At 41.6% G+C, this 15,591-nt stretch overlaps 1 protein-coding gene across 1 annotated transcript in view; it reads right to left on the reverse strand.

The window, feature by feature from the left end:
• Positions 1-794: 794 nt before the first annotated feature.
• meis1b (Meis homeobox 1 b) overlaps positions 795-15,591 on the reverse strand; it is a 77,922-nt gene continuing 63,125 nt past the window's right edge. Inside the window, exons 10-13 of the mRNA XM_042009939.1 lie at positions 10,009-10,067; positions 8,223-8,312; positions 7,355-7,452; positions 795-2,621 (exon numbers count right to left, since the gene is read on the reverse strand). Coding sequence (XP_041865873.1) covers positions 7,394-7,452; positions 8,223-8,312; positions 10,009-10,067 — 208 coding nt within the window. The 3' untranslated portion in view covers positions 795-2,621; positions 7,355-7,393. The remainder of the gene's footprint in view (positions 2,622-7,354; positions 7,453-8,222; positions 8,313-10,008; positions 10,068-15,591) is intronic.

Raw genomic sequence — 15,591 nt, forward strand, 5'->3', positions numbered from 1 at the left:
TTCACATTTCACAGCCTCGGATTTTCCAGCCATGGTGGAGAGGCGAAGCAATTAAAACGTCGCCTGGGTTTTTTAAGAGCGTGTCTATTTTATTTCGTCTTCTTTAGTGTAAATAGCATTCACTTCGGCAAAGGCAGTAAAAATACAATAGTTGCTTCGAGGAGAGATGGAGAGAAAGAAGGGTAGAGTATTGATTTATACGCGCATATTGTTATGGATAAAACAGAATCTCTTGTTCACTGATTTGAAGAAAAAAAACATCAACAACGAGATAGTGACTTTGGTATTCAGAGCTGCTCTCTGAAATGTATTAATCAGACAAAACGCGATCGGCTCTTCTTCTTTCGTTTCCTCCGTCGGCTCAGCCTCTCCCTCCTGAAGTGCAGTGCTATCCCGGAGACAACCCGGCTGCATGAGCGCTGGCTTCAAGCGGAGCCCTTTGACTGCGGGCAACAAGGCGTGAGGGAGAACTAATCTTCCCATTTACACGTTTGTAGCAATTTTACCTAAATGAATTTTAATGCTAAATGAAGGATAGCCGTCTTTCTCGCCGATCCCCTCTTCCCTATCCCCTCAACATGTGAGGAAATTACAGCAGAACGCAAGCATTAGCTGCACATTTTCCGCAGCAACGGGAGGGAGGTTGACTTAAATCCATGTTCCTTAGAAATGGACCTCTGCTTTCTTCTGTGTCAACATGGTTTAACTTTACACCACCACTTGAAGACTTGAGGCTTGTTTTGTTGTCAGAATATGACAGAAATATAATCTGAGACTTGTTAGGAGTTCTCATATTTGAACAAAAAAATTTATTTACAACACAGATGTACACGTATACCCTTCAAAGAAAAAAGAATAAGAAACTTGTCTTCAAAGGAAATTTTAAAGATGTGCGTAATACATGTCTGAAGCAATGGATGATGGAAGCATTAACACACACACACACACACACACACACACAGAGGCATATCCCCCCTCACATGCACACAGCCACATACATACACACACTAACAGACACACAGCAACTTTACATTCTCTCCTGCCTGTTGATCAGCATTACATCATCTGGTTAAATCAAAATATAGGGACTGTGGCATAAATGGTGTTTTCTCATAGCCTCCGCCTCTCCCTGTTAGCAGGCCACATCAAATGATGAGGGGAAGAGAATCCATAGGCCATGCGAGTGCTCAGCCATGTGACATTAAACACATCAATAAGACACTGGAATAAACTTTCAGAGGGCCCTTGATCACATACACACATGGATGAAAAAAAAGTTAACAACATGTTTGTGGGACACTTGGAGTTTCCTCATCCCCCCCATTATTTCTCTTTCTGGTTGTTAGCATGCAACAATGTTAGCCATCGCTGCACCTATTTATGTCTTTCCTAATAAGTACAAAATAGATGAAGTAGAAAACTCGACAATGGCAACTTTGTCCATCTAAAAAGTTGGTTTCCAGAAAGTGTGTTCAGGTTGAAGTCATTGTGTCTGGAGTTTGCCCATATAGCTTCAAATGCCCAAAACACTTTCTTTAAGCCTGTAGAGGACAATATAATAAACTGATATCATTTATAAGAAAAGAAAAAGAAAGGGGAAAAAACTGGATTGCCATCACTCTCGTTAACAATCCAAAAAAGGCTACAAGAAATGAAAAGAGTGATTGCATTGTTCATTTATTCACTTCTTTCTTTTCAAATGCATTGTGATTCAATGGAGAGAGGGCAGATTTGATGGAGACGGTGCACACACACACACACACACACACACACACACACACACACACACACACAAACACACACACACACATACAGGTCGTGGAAAGAAACCAGAAAAAAAGAGAAAAGTTCACATCCTTTTTTAAAAAATCTATTAGAAACAACATAATATGCAGAACAATACAATAGCATTTACAATACTTAAATTCCCAGTTCTTGTGAGAGTCCAGCGTAATTTTACAACTGTATACAGTATATTTTCTTTCTCCACTCGCTTCCCAAAAGTTGGGGTTGATATAGTTATACTTTTTCATTTCTTTTCTTTCTCTTTCCCTCCTTCCAGGTTTCAATCCACTATATTTTTAAAGGGTACCTCCTTTTCTTTGCTAGTGTCCTGTCAGATACAGACATTGGCTTCTCTTTGGTCCAATTCCATCGTCCCAAAGAGTGGAGTGCTCCTCACAGGAAGTCTCTATTTTTTGCCGAAGAGTCAAGAATAAATCATCAGGCGCCACATTCACCACAGGTACAGGCAAATGACCCAATAAGTCAATCACAATCACTTTCATGGAGGAATCCATGTGGGCCTTGTGGGCAGTGGCAAGAAGGGGGTGAAGTCTTGTGCCCACCAGAGAAGGAGGAGTTTCTCAGGAGTGGGGGCTCATCTGACTTGGGTGAGGTTTGATATTCTGTGCATCACCTTTGCTAGATACATAGACAAAGATTGTAGGCAGCCATGGAAGACTTCCATGTTGTAAACAGCAGCCGAATGAAATATTGTTGGTTCTTGAAGGTGAACAAAGGAGTTTCTGTTGGCTGTTGACATCAGGAAGTCCGGAGTCCCCTTCTCAAGCTCCATAGACCTCTGTGAGACAGATGATCCCCCGGTTTGCCCTGCAGCTCTGAGAAGAGAAAAAATGAAAGTAGTTAATGATCAATGATCTGTTCTGTACAGGTCTTAGGCAGCCTTAATAACATGGTATTTAAAAACTGTTCAGTTCAGGAGTATTTTATGGGTTGAAACCCCTTTAGCACATTGCTGCTGCACAGAGAGCAGTTTCAACTGGCACCAGTGATATGCACATTTGGACATTGTATAATGTTTTTCAACTTATACAAGCAAATTTAGGTCAAGTCAAATGAGCATTCCAAGCTCTAAACAGGTTGGCATGTTTCCATCACAGAGACTGTAAGCTTCTAACTACAAAAGAAAACTATTAAATGAGTCAGATGTCATTAATCATTCATTAGATGCAACAATAGATCACACTAGACTTCAGAAAGCAGCATCTGAGGTTACATTTTCAGGCTGACAGCACATGGACATTATAGGACCTGCTGATGAGACCCTGTTGGAGTAGTTTAGAATGTGGCATCTGGAAAACTAACAATCTGGGTCAGAATCCAGACCAGAGCCTGCACTTCACATACTGCGTGGACACACAAGAGACAGAGAGAGCACTAGAGGGTTTAGCGAGTTAATCCTACACCCACAATAATGCTACTTTAACAGTAGGAAAGGACTTAGAGACCAAACACGATCGACTTGAGATGATTCTGAGGTCAAGTACATAACATTTCCAGGATAATCTGTTTAGCCAGACTACAAGGAAATTTAAAATTAGCTCTATATTATTCTTGCAGTGGCTCACAGTCAGCATTTGTTTTAAAGAGTCGCACTGATAAAAAAAAAAAAAAAACTCAAGCTATCTTATGTGTCACTCTGCCAAAACAGCTTAAACTGGTGCAACCTGCTGCATGCCATCAAACCTGCTCAGACAATGAAAAATATAAAGAAATCCCTCTGCACCCTCTTCTATTCCTGCATTCTTCTCTTCAGCACCAACAATAGCAGTCATCTATCTCTGCAGGTGGAAAGTCACCACTAAGGACCCACAGCCATTGTCAAAACCAAAGAGGGAGAGGTGAGGCCCACAGTCGCCCGTCACCTGAGAGCGCCCCGGGCCTGCCCACGTGTTCACCACACATACACAAGAGGGCCATTACAGAAAACACAAAAGTGAGCAAGGGAAGGGACAAGGAGGTGCAGCAACATGGCAACAACAGAGGAGTACACGCGTTTGTTATTGCTCTCATCCATCAGTTTTTACCTTATCTACAGAAAAGAAAACATTCCTGGACTTAAATGCATCAAACCAGTTAAAAACAATGATCCAAATACATAAGTTAATATTTGACTGATTAATGACAAACACAGCAACATTAACATTTCTAACAAAGAATCTGCCAACCAATCAATCCATCTGTTGCTTCGCTGCCTCAAGTTGTTTGAATTTCCTGCACTTTCACCCTGGTTAACAAGACCGTCCTGATTACTGCAGTAAACGCATGTCAAGGGTCTAATAAATGCTATGCGTGCTTGAAAGAGCACACATTACTAATAAGGTTTTTCACTTATTAAGCCAATCAATACATTGAGCTGTAAGCCTCATTTCTTAGACTCCAAGGGGGATTCCACAGGGGCCAAATCAACAGGGATACACATTCACATGGACAATACAAGGGGCACAAAATCCCCATTGGGACCAGTTTTTTCTTCTTTTTTTCTTTCTTCTTTTTTTTTGTCTAGTGTTCGTTAATAGTAAAAGTTCATCCACCAGAAAAAAAAAAGTTTAGGGTTTGGGGGGTGACAGTGGGAGGGTTTGTAGTAGTTGGAATTCCAGGGAAGGGATCTTGACCCTTTAGCAAGAAGGTTAACAAATTTGTGCTTAATGATTGCAGCAATGAATTCTGGGACAAAGGGTCTCCAGCCGAGACTAGAAGCAAAGGGGATACAAGCAGCGTTCATTCAAGCATTCCGCCTGATGTTTTGGGAAAAGCTCCTAGTGGGTAGGACCAGGAAAAATTCCAAACACTCTGCGTCATAATTAATTCTTCCTCTCTGTGATAGCTTTTGTCCTGAAAATGAAAATTACAGTTTTGAGAGGCTGCCCCTGGCTAATATTGTGGAGGAGGGAAAGCAGGGAGAGGAAGAGGAGAAAAAGGGGTAAGGGTCAACCCAGAGTCAGTCTCGTCGCTATCAAAGGCTCAGCTCGCTTCTGCCTCAGTTGCTGGGCTTCATCTCTGCTGACAGGTGTATTGTTTCGCAAGAGGATATGAGCTCTGTAATCATCATTGGGTGGAAAGCATAACGCTCTTCACTAAGCACGACTAATTGGCTTTAGTTTTAACTAATGTTGCTGTGTGACTGCTAGGCACACCTTCCGCATCAAGGCTCAGCACTCCCCAGCACAGTAACCGCTCAATTTAGCCCTGCGGTATCAAAATCTCAACTCTCCTAATGAAAATTGCTTATAAAATATAATGAACCTGTGCTCTCTTAATCAAATAAGATAACTGTCCCCTCCCTCCTCCATAATAACCTATTAATTTAATTGGTCATGAAAGAATATAACACATCACTTACATTTAATTGACCTAAAAAGGAAAACTGCAATGTTTGACAGAAGCTAGCTTCAGTAGCATCGGCTAGCTGATGAAGCTGTAAAGAAAAGGTTCATCAAGAAGAAGAGTAGACATTTTTTCTGTCACCATCCCTCTCTTGGCTTCTTTCTCCTTCCCTCCCTCCTCCTTCCTTCTTTTTTTTTTTTACTCCATCTGCCCCTCCCTCTTGTCATTTACTCTTCTCTTGCTCGGCATCTCTTCATCCGCCCCTCCCTTTCTCTGTCTACCTCTGTCTCTGTCTTTTTTTTTCTCTCCTTCTTCCGTCTACCGCCTTCTCTGCGCTTTGCTAGACTCGCTGAGGATTCCTCTGGTGGCCCAATTACGAGATTCAGCAGGCAAATTGAGGCTGTTTAAAGCAAGGTCTGCTGGGAAGGCTAGCAGCTGCTGGAAGGAGGCTGCTTGGACACGGCGAACCAGCCCTCATGTTTACACACTCGCACATAAACACAGACACACACGCCTCAATTCTGAAGCACAGTTCTTTCTGTTTCTACTTCCTACATTTCAAACCTGAAGGACGTCATTCCAAGCGAGATTCTCTTTTGTTGTAGTTGTGGACATTTGTGTTTAAAACAAGGGCTGCATATTTTCACTATGGTGCACACACGCATGCTCGGGTATTATGTGGAGGGTTAATGGTCTCTATTTTTGTAAACTGAATAAGTCAAATCCATTGGTCACACCTCTGGTGATGGCATATTTAATTTGGATCTAGTCAATTAGGCCCAGCTAAGCTCCATACCCTGCTGGCTACCTCCTCCATTTTGCACTAGTTTATGTCCCTTCCCTGTGCCAGGAGTAATCCTATTACCATACATACACACATATGCACATACACATATACAGTTACACAGACCCACATGGTTGTATGCATGCACTGTTTAAATGTGTGGTAGGCTATATATGTAGCCACACTGATATTCACAAAGCGGTACGTGCACACACACACACACACACACACACACTTACATACATACACATACATTATGCTGAACTAATCAGGGTTAGTAAACAAAACAATGAAATTTAAGTAAGACTGGACTTAGAGACACTTTTTACACACTTTGCACTGTGACAACACCAAGCCTGTATACATCCAGAATTATGTGGGAGTCTGTTTTGCCCTGGAGCAAGAGTGAGGGAAAGAATAAGAAGGGAAGGGGGGCTGAGGTGAGAGAAAGAGGAAGAAAAAAAAAAAAAAAGAAATAGGTGTTGTGTGAAAGAGATGGAGGAAAATTGACAGTGAGAAAAACCACAAAGAGAGAGCAATACAGACCAAGAATTAGAGATAGAGAGAAGGTGGGATGGGTGGGTGGTGCTCCTGTAACTGGTTAGCGTGTGTGTATTAATGTGCCTCATGCATCAACAGCAACCCGGCAGATTTATGACTCTTAAGGGGCGCTCACTTTTCTGCCTCTCCTTATAACGGCAACGACTGCTTACATTTTTGCCAATCAGTCTGTTGCTATAGCAACATTATACCCCCCCTCATCCTCCACCCATCTCTTGTCCCAACCCATCCCCACCTTCCTTCCGTCTCATCACCCCTCTCCTCCTTTCACTTTCCATGTTAATAAAAACATACAGTTTACAACATGTCTTTAATTTATTCATATTTACACATTTTGTCACTGATAATCAATAATCACTATTTGTGTCTACTTAGCTGCTTTTGTTAGTCTTTTTTTTATGTTTTGTTTTCCTTACCTCTCCTGTCTGAAATGAAAAATATTTAGTTCTGTAGCCATCGGATGTGTGAGAGAGCGAAGCAGCAACATGCACACACAGACTTTAAAGAGTTACAAGGTTGTGATCAAAGGCTCTTATCACTATGCCGAGGGTGGGAGAGTTACAGAGGAAAATCAGCCTGGGAAGAACAACAGTCTGTTTGTATCTAAAACCCATTTAGACACATAAAAATAAATTAAATGAACCATTTCCAGATATGTTAGTTTGCCAAACAAGAACATCCAACATCCGAAACCTTCATAGTCTTTACATTTTTAATATTTTAGAAGACAAGAGCAATCCTAAAAAGAATCACACACTCATAGCCAAACTATTAACAGTATGTTTTTTTTAATACTATATGTGATGTGTAAATCTGAGACACACATCAGGAACATGTACATAAATAATCAGTCAGTTATGTGTTTGAGTGTGTACTTACATTCCCCTTTGTGATGTGATTGGTCGGACTTGGGTAGGGCTACATGTAGTGCCACTGACCTTCCATACCCATGTTCATGCCCATTCCACCCATTGGTCCTGGGAGATATAAAGACAAGAAACTTAAATAAAGACATCTTAAATTTTCATTGCATTTGTTTAACCAGGAAATACTTTACACTGTGGTCAACAGCACTATAGTTTAACTGTGAAACTAAATTGACAGACACCAACAGAGCCCTCTGGATCTGGCAGAGTGAGGTGTGTGAAAATGTTGAGGAGGGGTGCAGGGTGGTTAAGTAGCCTGGCGGTTTATCCAAACCTGCTGACTTTGTGTGGAGGGTAAGATGGGGTGAGAGACTTGAGAGAATCCAGGAAAAACAGGGGATATAGAAGGAGAAGAGCTTAAGGACCAACTCTGGGATTAGAACTGATGGCGTGAGAGAAGGACTGACTCAGGGAGAGGGAGTGAGGAAGAGGATGGTGGTGTAATATGATTGACCACACCTGTTTTGGTTTTTGTATTTCAGGGAGGAAAGCTTGTAAGTGTGTTTCTGTAAAGTTTACACCTAAAGCACCTTACAGTAGTCATGTAGCTCCCACTGAAAGCTTGTGTATGAAAATAAGACATGCAGCATGATGGTACAATAAAATGCTAACATGGCAGATACTGATTGAAGCATACATCTACACCTAAAGAAACAGAGGAGGGCAAAAAAGATGAGGGAGAATGGATAAATCTAAAGAAAAAAAAACAGAGGGAGGACTGATGGTTCAAGGCTTAAGAAGACAAAGGCATGAAAATGAGAAAACAGCAGCAAGAAAAGATGGGATGAAAGAAAGGGACAGACACGCAGAGAAAGCCTTACCAGGTGGTCTGATTCCCATGTGTTGCTGACCGTCCATGACGAAGCCCCCCATCGGCTGGCCATCTGGATTGTAGGGAGCTCCTTGACTTACTGTGGATGAAGAAGAAGACAGGGAGGGAGGGATTGAAGGGAGGTAGCAGAGTGGTCAATTAGTGCTTTTAATTAAGGCTCAGTGGCCAGAGCGGGATCATCTGTTGGCTGGTGCACGCACAGGAAGCCGCCATTGTCTGTCAACGTCATTCTGCTCCATGTCTGTGCAGCCGGCCACTGTAAGCCCCTGGAAGACTTTAATGCAGCTAAATGCTCTAATAGGGATCAGACTGGGAGTTTAATACACTGTACACTATGGTACATTTAATAGACACGAGGACTTTGGTTTTACCTTAATTATTTATTAGTGACCAAAAGAAAACCGATGTTTTTTATTAATGGAGTCCTTGTTTGAATTCAAATGAATTACTTATATTTTATTGTATATTGAGTGGCAAAGATTAGTGATTATTGTCTTTCATTTCACTAACATTATCATTTGTGCATTTTTTGTTTCTTTTGTTTTGTTTTATTTTTTGTTTGTTTTTTTTTAGCTTGTTTAAAATCTTTCTGATCCCAATATATTTGTAAAAAATCTTTAGAAACTGGGGGATCCAATTATGGATTTTTTTTAATTCTCTTTCAGTGGAATTTGTTTGCACAATCAGTCAACAGGGAAGTTGTAATTTTTTCTACATTTTCCTCATACTAGTGATACTGTCTGAGGAGGCTAAAATATACAGCTACTTACAAAAACATGTCATAAATGGTATGATAGAGCAATGCTTTTAACATAACTGTTGCTCTTATCAATGTTTAATCACACATATGTTCAAAGAAAAAAAAAATCAACTCGAGGCTGATGCTCTCACCAGTTTCCATTTGTGACAACAATACTTCATTCTTGCTAAGTAGCCCCAGAAATCCGCTCCAACCTTAATGCTTTATCTTATAAATCCTGCCTAAAGCTGAGCAGTCAGGATAAGTGAAACCTGATCGGGTTCCAATTTTTTGCTCCCCTCCATTGTTCTGCTCTTATAGAAAACCACTTACCTTCGATTTAGGCTGTTTGGGGGTCAGTCAAGCAAAAGCAAGACCTCGGCCCCACTGAATGCCTTTGAACTTTACTGCGCCCCTAATGCCACCCTGACCTCTGACCCCTATTACAGGTAATAAACTTTACGGCAGTCCAAACCAAGCCATGCACCAGGGGGACCGCTCACTAACTCCCCTCGCTCCCTGAAACAGATGCAAATAGGGTTGAGGGAGGGTGTTTAAGGGGGGTGGGGGCAAAAAGCCAATCAGCGGTCACCCAAAAAAGAAACGGGCATAGATGTCTTTATGTTATGGTTTGAGCCAGGGGGGATTTTTTTTTTCTTTGCCTGGTTGGTAAAAGGGAAGGAAGGAGTTAAGAGCAAACTTTTTTGAGAACCAAACCAGTTTTGTTTACAGGATAAGAAGATTATAAATCCACTCTCCATAAACTAATTCTCAGCCAAATTATTCTATTATTAATAGTTTTTCCACCCGAAATGGCATGTCAAAGTTGATTAATGGCTGTTGTTAATGTTGCAGTGGTTTGGTTTTTAATTTTAGTGGTAAGTAATGGCAGCGAAGGGGAAAGTCCCCAGAAGTTTTGGGCATTCCAAGAAGGGAGCATCAGTCCTGTATTTACCGGCTGAGGGGCCTCCAGGTGCATGGAGTGTGGATGGCTTTCGCCTGCGTGACTTGAAAACAGTAACTATAGGAGACTTGCCTGCACGGTTTGACTGGTCGATCATGGGCTGCACTATTCTCCTCCTCGCGTTAATGAACCTAAGAAAGGTGAAGAGAAGGAGGAAGAGGATAGTAAAGGAAGGAGGGGTATAAAAGGAAGGAGAAGAGACAAAAACATAGAAACATTGTCAGAGCTTTACTCAAAACATGATTAAGCAAAAATGCTTACTAATGCTTTGAAGATCTTGGCATTCAGCACAAAAACAACCACACTGCCAAATCAGCCTCTTTCTTTTAGCTAACCATAACAACGATATGGAGTAATTATTCTCCCATATGCAATGCTGAGCCCCAGTAAAGCCCTCAGTTAGGCCACAGTGAAAGTCACATCTTAACAACTTTAATAACCAAGGCAGTCGTCTTTGAAAATGTGAAACTCCACAACTTGTGCAAACTTGCCTCAGCATACACAGAGCCAGCACTGAACAGTGGGGTCTTTGTGGGGCGAGGCTTAGCAGAGAATTTTCTCTCTGCCTGTCTGAAACATTTCAACCCATCTCGCTTTGTTGGAGATGTTCCACCTCGCAACGAGCTGAGATTGCTGACTGTTTAACACGCTTGGCTTCAAACGTGGCAGTGTGGGAAGTGTTGCTGACAGAAACATGTCACATTGCCACTGGTGAGAGGCATTGTTTTGGGTGACACTCCAGCTACGACAGGTGACCATGTGTTACTTTTTTTAGTGTCAGTTTGTTTTCACAAGGGGCAAGATTTTGCCCACATATCCTTGGACTAACCTCTTTACTCCATGACCTCCTATAAAATTGCATAGTTAAACCATTTATACACACTCAATCCCACTCCTGCGTGCATTCACACACATTCACGCCCTTGTGTATGCTCACATAGGCAGCGCTCTGGCCTTGCTCAGCCTAAACCCTTTTGAAATGACCCTTTGGCCTGTAATGACCCTGAGGAGAGAGGGCTCTTGGGGCTTCTGACTTGATTTATGTGTTCCTGCTGTTGCCCCACTGGACACTTCTATTTCATTTCTCAATGGGGAGCGTTAGCTGAACTTAAAGGGAACAATAGTACTTTTTTTTTTACTTTTAATGCTGGAAAATGGGGCATTTAAGAGCTCAAGGGAAGGTGAGAAGGTTGCACAAGAAACAAAAGGGCACAAACATGGTGCATCTGTTTGAATCAAAGTAAGAGATCAGAAGCCTCTTGCCTTGTATCTGTTTAATATTCTTTCATCAAAACTGCTTTATGTGGGCCCTCCTTTTTCTTTTTCTTAGCTTGATCTCTGTCCTGTTTTACGTTCTAAAGAGAGCACTGCAGGGAAACGACGAGACAAAGAGTGGCAGAGGTGGCTAGTAATAGAAATAGAGAATGATTTACAGTCTAAAAGGGTTTTGGTGTTTTAGGTCCTATAAGAAAATTCCGGAAAAAATAGTCAGTGATGCAAGTGCAGTCTTTTGAGAGGTGATGGGGATCTTATCAACTGTACTTGGGCCTTTGGCACTTTTGTTCTGCATTTGTTTCAATAAAGTATGCTGAATTGGAATTTTAAAGGGGGGGATAGAAACAGAAAAAACTAGGGAGGAATGCAAGAATGCACTGACATGGCAGAGCACCATCAAATGAGGGAACGTCTGGAGTTTTATCACCAATGCTCTCTCTCCCTCCCTTCCTCCCCAGCTACCCTGTTTTGCTGGGGAGATATGGGAGGAGGAGCAAAGTAGTAAGGGCAAAGAGGGTTGAAGAGGCCTGAGCATTCCTTTAACTCTCCTCTCCTCTGCTGTTCAAACCCTTTACAGAAGGACGAGGTCAACTCGAGGCCAGTACTGGCTAACTGTTGACCTCTCCTTCTCTTCACCTCCTTCCTCCTGTCCTTCATTGCCGTCTCCTTGCTTGTTCTTTGTCTGTTGTGCTCGATATCTCTCTGGCAAAACATGTTTTTTTTTTTCTTCTACCTTACTTGATGGAACAAAGGAAGTTGTTTGGTAGGAGGTGTACACTTCCTAGAAAGCCATGCACTTATTTTTGGAACAATGTTACTCAGGGAGGAATGTAACCGACCTGAAACTTGCTGTGAAGTATGACATCAATACTTAGTTACACAAAGAATTAAACTGACAAAGTATAAATGAATTAGTGTGACTGCTACAGCTGATACTAAAGTTCTGTGTGTTGCCATTACTACTTCTAAAAGAACAACAGTGACTCTGCCTCTCTGTATCTGTTTCCTTCTCCTGCTCACTCCCTCCTTATCATTCCTTCCCTGTATGGTGGAAACTGGCAGCCCACCTCCCAGCAGCAAATCTACAGTCTGACCCACCAAACTGCCTCCTCCTCTCAAACTCTTGCTGGTTTCCTGTCCCTGTCGTCCCCATATCTGAGGCCAGATGCACCATGGGGCCTGGAACAAAGGATAAAATGCCTCTCATAATAGCAGCCAGGGGAATGGAGTGATGGAGAGCTGGAGAATAGGAGGGAAGGAGGAGTGAGAGAGTGGGGCTCTGGTCTGCAAACCAGACACTCTTACTGTGACCGTTAATAAGCTGACAGAAAGAGGCTGTGAAAGAGGGAGATGGAGAAAAGAAAAAGAAAGGTAGAGAAGTCTAAGAGATAAAGAGTGATGGAGGGACAGAAAGGAAAAATAGAAGGACAGGAAGAAAAGCAAAGTGAGGCTTCACCTTTTCACGACCCCTGTGTGCTATAGGACCAGTGTTTATGACCTGTTCACTCCCCTGCCTCCCATCACAGCACAATGAGCTGCACTATTCAGCTCCACTCCGAGCAACAATAGATGGGCTATTTTGGTGTGACACACCACTGGTGGTATGCCTAAATTTGGGCAAAAAAAACCAAAAAACATGCAGGATGTAGGATGACTTGTACAGCTTAGGGAATCCAACATGGTATGAACACTGTCAGGAGTGTGAGTTGGATCCCCACCAGGGACACACATGTTTGACATATGCATGCAACCCATGATGCAGCGGATCAAAAAACATGTCGGCCATATGTTAAACCAGAGCTGAAGGCACTGAAGTCATATAAGGAGACTTGGAGAGTTTTATTCTTTTTTTGTCTCCCATCTATTTATCCTTCTGAGATTCCTAATGTTGGGATTAATTCTCCAACCTCTCTCCCTCCTTCTCTGGGAAGAGTGGAACTGATTGCGACGGCGTCTGCCAAGCCCTTGCTAATGTCCTATTCTCATTACACCCGAGACACACATACACAGGCATACTGAGCCGAGTCAGTCGCACACAGGTGTACATGAAGCGCACGTGAAATGCCCAATTAAAAGCAAGAAATTGTCTTTTTCATCAGCTGCCTTTGTTGCGTGACCAATTAGTGGATAATTTAATAACGAGCAGTGGAAAGATGCAGATTGGATATACAAAAGGTTACCCTGCAAGCTCATTGATTTAAATTCATGTGGAGTTCTCAATATCTGCGGCACACATACTCACACATGCACATCTCCTGAGCCTACGACCAATATTATATTAGTAATATGAGACACACTGAAACACGCAAATGTGCACACGTCCTCGGCACCAATATTACATTAGTAATCTGAGAGTTTTTGCACGTGTACGGCCTGTACAAACCCCACAGTTACACACAGCTGGATATTTCAGCATCACATACATTCATCAGGAACTGGTGGTGTATTTCAGTGCACGCCGACAGAGGTTTACATGCATATTCAAATCTGAGAGCCACTTAAAATAACTGTATAACCACACACTCCTCCTGGCTGCCAATCAATGTGATTTAAAACACTTATAAGAAAGCAAGCTCTGACGGGTAGAGTCATGTAGTTATCATCAGGTTGTCACTGCGTGGCTACCATCAATTGTATGCTGCTCAACCACAATTAACACCCGCTCCATATATCCTTCCTACACACTGCTGACACACACAGATGCACATACACATGATTATGAAATTAAATACTTAATTTATGCCCTTTCTTTCTTTGGGTGTAACTTTTATATAAACCCTCTTTCCATTACAGTGATGAGGGTTAAGCATTAGTCATGTTTAACATTACTTGTGCATACACCAGCAGCAAGTCAAGTAAGCAGTTATATGGCATGTTAAAACTAAATCTATACATTCCATTCGCATGTTCTACATGTATCTTTCAGAACTTTATCATGTTTCCAAGCATCTCTCCACTTTCTAAAGTAATGAGTTATTATTCTTACAAAATTTATGCACATCTGGAGGGAGCAGTATGCTCATGTGTTCATACCTGAACTCTGCATGTGTGTCTATGTTTGTGAGCAAACTGCATGTGGGTGTGTGAGGGAAGTACAGTTATGAGTTTCTCCCCTTGTTATCCTCAGTTGACGAGTTAACACATAAATCACCTCCTTCTCGTTTCCCCTTCCACATCTCCCTCCCACTTTTTCTTTCTCTCCTCCTCAGTGTCATTCTCAGGTCAGATGTTTGGATTAGATGATTCAGATTAGTTTAAATAAACTAACACAGCCGTCTCCACAAGTCTATTTGTAACATATTCACAGTTAAGTGATGAAAATATAAACAGTATATAAATAACTACAAAACTAATTCAAATAATGTTGATTCTTTTCATAGCTTTCAGAATCAGAGTTAACTTTTATTGTTTAAATGACTTATATTTCTGCCAATGCTGTTTAAAAAAATGAGGGGCAAATTAAAAAAATCCTTCTAATGTAAGAAATGTATTTATACGTTTGTTTTTTTAAATCTTCGATATGATATGCAATGGGAAGATAGATTATTTAAAGCATTTCTTCCCTTTTTGTTATAGAAAGCCAACCTGAGTTCCATTATCTCAAATTAGAGCCTCAATTTTAAGATGTGTGGAAAAAATTATTAAATGCACTCTTTTGTCTCTTAGTCCCTTAATCATCCTGTGACAAGCTCAGCGGCATCTAAAGAGCCCTTGTGGAAATCCTGTACACTTTAGAGGAGTGACTGATTTTGAGGAGTTCTAAGCTCCAAGCTTGCAACCATTCATGGGTAAGCTAAAATTAATGCTGAGTAAAAAAGACTGTTTCTTTAATGCGTCTGTGCAGTTTTCAACAAGTACAAATTCCTACATGCACGTACACAGTTACAGATGTAGAACGCAGATCCATGGGCTTCATGCTCTCACTTGTCACTGTGTTGCATCGTTCTCAATGTTTTCCCAAGAACTTTTTTTTTTTTTTTTTTTTACCAATTACCCGACCACAGAGAGCTAAACTCACTCCTAATTCCACACAAAATCATGGAACACATTTTTCCATGACTCCTTGAGATTTTCAACCTCATCCTACAGAAAACGCCTATGTGCATCAGGTCTGTGGAAAAAGTGTTGCAATGTACTTATCACCTTAAGGTTAGCAGGCACACTGAAAAACATAAGCACATATGCACGGACATACATATCCACAATGGACATGCACTTGATAAGTACAGCTGAGTAAGGTCATGCATGAGTCACATGATCAAGTTTGAGTGCTGTTTGGCTGCAGCTAGGTTGTTATGAGACAAGAGGCCTGTGTTTTGAGTCAGCACAACATGCAAGTCTTCATTGGCGCGCAAATAGGTCCTAAACTATCTCCAAATT

The sequence above is a fragment of the Melanotaenia boesemani genome, chromosome 16 (genome assembly GCF_017639745.1).
Source record: "Melanotaenia boesemani isolate fMelBoe1 chromosome 16, fMelBoe1.pri, whole genome shotgun sequence".
Lineage (NCBI taxonomy): Eukaryota > Metazoa > Chordata > Actinopteri > Atheriniformes > Melanotaeniidae > Melanotaenia > Melanotaenia boesemani.